Raw genomic sequence first — 6,000 nt, forward strand, 5'->3', positions numbered from 1 at the left:
CCTGGAGGGAGTGTCTGCAGAGGAGGCCCTGGTTCACAGCCTGTGACAGGCCTCTTTGGGTAAGTCACTTTGCCTTCTAGGGCATTTTGCTAAATTGAGGCTATGGTAGATCTTTACTGTATTTGCATATTTGCTTCTTCATTTGCTTATTTATTTGAGAGAGGATCTTATGTACCCCAGGCTGGCCTTGAACTTGATATGTAGCTGAGGAAACTCAGCTGAAACTCCTGATCTTCCTATCTTCACCTCCAAGTGCTGGGATTACAGGTGTGCACCACATCTGGCTACAATCTCTTTTCCTAAGCTTCTTTGATTGATAAAGATCTCAAAGTTTGCAGACATGCAGTACTGGCCTTGTTTTAGGATGACCAGGCTGGTTCTCTGTAGAGGGAGGGTCAGTTGGTGCAATTGCACATAGGGCCAGCTTGGCTCCACCTGCCACTTCCTGAAGTCCTAGACCCCTCCCACAATTGGCCCTACCAATCAGCTCATGCCTGTGTGAAATGGTATCTGCTTGAGGTTAGTCACAGAGATGGTGGTTGGTTGAAGATGGGTATGACTATAAAAGTTCATCCACCCATAGGGGCCTGGCTAGAGCAGGGTCAGCAGTCTACTGCCCACTGCCTGTTCTTATAAATAAAGCTTTATTAGCACACAGTTGTGCTCATTCATGGATAAGCTCTCTGCCTCTTCCAGTTGCAAAGGTGAAGTTGCCTGTCTGGGTTATAGAATATGTGGCTTGCAGAGCTCCAAATATTTATCTTCTGATATTTCACAGAAAGTCTGCTGTCCTGGGTTAGCAGAAGGTGGGTCAGTGGACACAGGGCAGGTGCCAACCAACAAGTCCTGGGTTTTATGCTGACTCAGGAGGCACCAGTGTGCAGGGCTCAGGCGGGTCTACCCCCTTGTGAGTGGGTGGGCATTCTAGAAACTGGTGAGACAAGATGGGGTGGGGAAAGGGCACTGCCAGATCTGCCCTGAGTCACCAGTTTTTGAATGGATGATATACTAAAAAATATTAGACAAAGAATGCTCTGCAACCTACAAAAATGGGGCTCATTTACTGGTCACTTGAAATAGTTTGTTGAGTGCTTGCTCAGAATGCAGGAAGCCCTGGGTTCGATCCCCAGCACTATGTAAACTGTAAATGGGGAGTAGTGGTGCACACCTGTGATCCCAGTACTTGGGAGGCAAAGACAGGAGGAGTTCATCTATATATGGAGTCCAAGGCCAGCCTGAGACACTTGAGATCTTGACTCAAAACAAGTGAAAAAACAATAAAGCAAAAATCTCACAAGCTCTGAGCCCAGGTAAGCCACTAATATGACCATTAGCCACTGCTCCTATCAGGGACGAAGAGGGGCATTGAGCAGGGGCTCAGGAGATATGAGGGACCCAGCTTTCTTTCGGAGCCAGGAGGATGTCCAGCTTGGAGCTGCACTTTTTGGAAGCTTCCCAAGGGGGACAATAACTTGGAATCCACCCACTTTTTGGGTGTCCTTGGCAGGAGGGATTTTTGTCTACTTTGTGCCCACAGAACTGGCTTCTTCCAGGCTTTTGCTCCTGCCAGGACTCTGCCTAGGCTCTGATACCCAGTCCAAGGTGTCCTTTGCCACAGGGCTTCCTGCAGTGATCCCAGGAAAATGACCCTATGCCCTGCCACAGTGCCAGCATGCTGACTTTGGGGGTGGCTTTGTCCAGAGGAAGATGTCCAGTTATGGGGTTGTGGGCCCCCCTGGCCAGGCCTTGGCTGTGGCACTGTGGAAAGCTTGGGCAAGGCCAGGGAGCTCGTGCCTAGACATCTCCCACCCAAACCCTGGGCAGGCACACAGTGCCCAGCACCCCTTCCTCCTACTATCCCTGGCCCCCTGCCAGGAGGAGGCACTCACCTGGTTGGCTTTCTCCAGGTTGGTCACGATCAGCCCAACTTCATCTGCCCTGAGACACAAAGGGGAGGCCCTGAGGGGGGCTGGAAGCCTCCGCCTGTACCCCATCCCACAGTGGGGTCTGTGGAACCTGTCTTCCATGCCTCCCACCACAGACAAAACAGTCTACACGGGAAAGAATATGGGCTCTGGGGAACTGGGAGCCAGCCTCAATACTTTCACAGGCAGCCTGGCCCCCATCACCCTCAGGACCCCATTCTCTGGGGTGTCACCCATCAGGCCTTTGCTTCCATGCTTGTCCAGAGTGCCTGTTCCCCTAAGAATGGCTCCAACAGGGCTTCAAGAAGGCCCGCCTCAACTCCCTGGGGGCTGCTAGGCTACTGCACTGCCACCTCCTCCAGATTTATAGCAGAGGGCTCAGGACAGGCCTCCCCTCTGCCTAGCTTCAGTGGGGACCCAAGGACCTGGGGGACACTGGTTGATTAGTGGCTACACCTGGTGTGTACACTGAGCCTTCTCTGGCACTGGCTGTCCCCATTGCCTGGGGCACCTTTCCTAGTGTTGACACACCTGAAACCCCTCCCCCTGACCACCCCTGCTGCCTTCTCTGCCTGGTTAAGATCTTCCCTTGGAGGCATTTATCACATGCTCAGCACAGTGCCAGACATACAGTAAGTGCTTACACTGCCCCAGTTATTGTCTATGCCCTCTCTGACTGAGGAGCTGATGTTTCCCTCACAGACTCAGCACAGCACTCTATAAACAGTAGGTGCTCGATAACTATTTATGGAGTGAGTGATGCCTTAAACCTGAAGAAGTGTTGGAGCCCTGAGTAATTCAGATGGTGCCACTTGGCCTCCCAGGGTTGGACTGTGGAGTGGGGACAGCTCTAGGGGCAGCTGAGGCTGGGTCCCAGAGTGTCATGACTGGTGTGCAGGCGCTATGGAAAGATGGTCTGGATGTGTGCTTGGGGGTGAGGAAAAGATCTCAGTGAAACAGGGCCTTGGCAGTGAACTGGGAGAGTCAGAACGAGGCAGCATGTGTGGGAGACAGGGAAAGTGTTTGAGGTGGACAAAGGGAAGAGGCTGGAGGGTCAGAAGAGGAAGGTAAGCTTGAGATAGAGGGAGGAGGCAGTCTGGAGGGTCAGAGGGAGGAGGCATTCCCACTGGATGCTCACTTACTTGGATGCAGCCTCCTCATCGTATTTCCGCCGCAGCTCGAGTAGCTCTGTCTGTGTGGCCTTTAGCGCTGGGAGAGGCAAAAAGCCAGGTGAAGCCCCAGTGACCAGGCTGGGCCTCACCTGGTTGGAAGGCAGTGATGGTGGGAAAGGGAGGGAAGTGCTGATAACAGGCAGAGAGCCCTCTGTTTCTAGAGGGGCTTCAGGCTGGGCAGGGGGGGACTCTGTGTGTGGGGATCACAGTCACTAGGCTGGGTGTGGGCCATAGGGCTGCCCTCAGCCATTTGCATTGCAGGCCCGTAAGGCCAGGCTGTGAACCTCAACCCACCCTGAGGCTGATTTTGCAGAATAGCCAGCAAGTTCTACTATGTAACAGCCACAGAGGTTTCTAGAAGGTCCCACAATTTCCTTTGTGGGTGAGGGTTCTTTGAGACAGGATCTCACTATATGCCTGGCTAGCCTGAAACTCACAGAGATCTACCTGCCTTTGCCTCCTGAGTACTGGGATTAAAGGTGCGCTGCCACACCTAAACTGGGCCTAGACTCCATCTTGGCCACTGTCTCCCAACCAGCCCTTTGGTGCATGCCCACTGTCACCCTGTCACCTCATCTATTTATGCCCCAAGCCCTGCTCCCACCACAGTCCGGCTGGACCCCGATGTAGGGTGGGAAGGATTGGTTCTCCACACCCTGTTCCTGGTTCCCTCTCACCCTCTGATCCTGGAACCTCTTTGCTCAGACTTGTGTGCCCAGTCTTTCCCCAAGGTCAAGGCTTCACTGCCCTCTCCCTGGTCCAGGCTGCTGGTCTGAGGTTGAGACCCGAGGCAGGGGTCTTACCTGAATGTAAGACCTTGATTTTCTCCTCTGCCTCCCCCAGCCTGGCTGCCAAGGTGATGTGGACTTCTTGAAGGCCCCTGTAGAGACAAGGGTCTGCTCATGCTGGCTTCAGGGACCGACTTGGTCCAGCTCTATGTCAGGCCCTCCCCACAGCCCAGACCTTGATCTGTGAGGAGCCCTGACCCAGGGCATCCAGGGTCCAGCCTGCTCAGCTATTGTAGCACCTCTGTGGCTGACCCTGCTTCTCTGGGTCTCAGTTTTCTCATCTGTAAAATGGGGCTCTGCCTCAGTGGATGTTGTGAGGCTTGTCTAGTATGGGGACTAGCATGTCAGTGCCTCAGTCTCCCTGCTTCTTCCTGCCCCAAAGGACCCTTCTGCTGCATGGGGCAAGAGCCTGGATGCTCAGCCAGCCCACACTGGGACCTTGCTCAGGTGAGACAAGGCACTGTCAGCTAAGAAAGAAGGTCCCTCGTGGGGCTGAAGGAAGGTTATACAAAGCTAGGGCTGACAATGACTGCGTCAGGCCCAACAGGAAAGGAACTCTTGAATTCTGGCCTTGCCCCTGCCCTCTCCTCTCTGGCCACACTCACCCCCTTGCTGCTCCAGGCAAGCCCTTCCTCAGGGCCTTTGCACTGGCTGTTCCCTTGGCCTGTCACATCCTTCCCATATACACCTGCAGGGGTCACTCTCATTGACTGTCCCTCTCATCACACCTACTGTCCTGGAATGGCCTCACCTCGTCTCCCCTTTCCTAATAAATGTTTTTCTTATCATTTTAATTGTCACCTAGCACACCATTTATTTGTCTTTATTTGTGGGTCTTCTTCCTGGCCAGTACAACTACACACTAACTTGGGCATCTGCAGTCTCTCTCGGTGAGACTAATGTCTACAATTGTCTGATGTCACATCAGACAGAAGATCCTTGGTGAGGTGGATGGGCCTGGTTTAATTGGCTGACAGTCTTAGGAGTGAGGTGAGGAGAGAAAGACAGTGTTCCTAGACTGCCTGGTGGCGGTTTCTAGCTTGTCATCCTGCGTCACCCACCACACAACTGCCAGCAGCCTAATGACCATGGGATCAAAGTCCCCCAGATATATGTCTTTACATAAAACAAGAAAACCCTCCTGACTCCATTTCCAAGGCAGGGAAACTGAGGCTTGAAGAATGAGATGGGACACCCAGGGCTGGCCACAGAGCTCCTCACTGGTCTCTACTCCCACCTGCCCAGACTCCCCCGACGTAGGTTTTTTAGCCTCCCCCTCCCTCCCCCCCCCCCCCGCCCCCCCCCCCCCCCCCCGCCCCCCGCCGTGTGTGTTTTTTCCCCCCCCCCCCCCCCCCCCCCCCCGTTTCTGGAGCCTCCATCCCTCCCTTCTTCCTCACTTCTGTCTCTTGGCCTCATCTTTCTGCAGCAAGTTGTCTGTCAGGAGGGTATTCTCGGGGCCTGGCAGGTGGCTGCCGTTGGTTGGCGTGGGCCCGGAGGGACACGTCCCCTCACTCTGTTCTGTAGAAGAGAGAGGGACACACTCAGCACGCTGCATACAGGGCAGGGCCTTTCCACAGCTGCATGGCCCACTGAGATTTTTTTCCCCCAGACCTATTACTAGAGAGTATAGGGGTTGGACCCACTGGCACGGGCCCAAGGCAAGTTCCCATGGTGCCAGCCTTGGTCAGCACTGAGGGGCCCCATCTGCCTACTCATGCTCTTTTTGACTTCTTTTTAATTGTCTTAAAACATACATAACAATGCTGGGTGTGGGGTACACACCTTTAATCCCAGCACTGCGAGATTGAGGCCAGCCTGGTCTACATAGTGAGTTCCAGGCCAGTTGGGGCTACAGGGAGATCTTGTCTCAGATCCACCATCTTAACCATTTTAGACTGAAATGTGTAATATTTTTTGTTTGTACACTTGTTTTTTTATTAAATTTATTTTTTTTTGAGACAGGGTCTCCCTGTAGCCCCAGCTGGCCTGGAACTTTCTATATAGACCAGGCTGGCCTCAACCTCACAGAGATTCCCCCCTGCCTCTGCTCTTGAATGCTGGGAATAAAGGCGTGTGCCACTATGCCCAGCTGATTTAATGATTTTTTTTTTTTTT

The 6,000-nt window shown here is 53.3% G+C and overlaps 1 protein-coding gene across 7 annotated transcripts in view; it reads right to left on the reverse strand.

The window, feature by feature from the left end:
• Positions 1 to 6,000, reverse strand: part of Cux2 (cut like homeobox 2) — a 186,447-nt gene that overhangs the window by 23,514 nt on the left and 156,933 nt on the right. For all 7 annotated transcript variants that reach the window (XM_029570566.1, XM_029570567.1, XM_029570568.1 and 4 more), the window contains 4 exons: positions 5,283 to 5,403; positions 3,901 to 3,977; positions 3,068 to 3,134; positions 1,890 to 1,938 (listed from right to left, as the gene is read on the reverse strand). In XM_029570566.1, coding sequence (XP_029426426.1) covers positions 1,890 to 1,938; positions 3,068 to 3,134; positions 3,901 to 3,977; positions 5,283 to 5,403 — 314 coding nt within the window. The remainder of the gene's footprint in view (positions 1 to 1,889; positions 1,939 to 3,067; positions 3,135 to 3,900; positions 3,978 to 5,282; positions 5,404 to 6,000) is intronic.

Source organism: Nannospalax galili, unplaced genomic scaffold, assembly GCF_000622305.1.
Source record: "Nannospalax galili isolate Female #2095 unplaced genomic scaffold, S.galili_v1.0 scaffold120, whole genome shotgun sequence".
NCBI lineage: Eukaryota > Metazoa > Chordata > Mammalia > Rodentia > Spalacidae > Nannospalax > Nannospalax galili.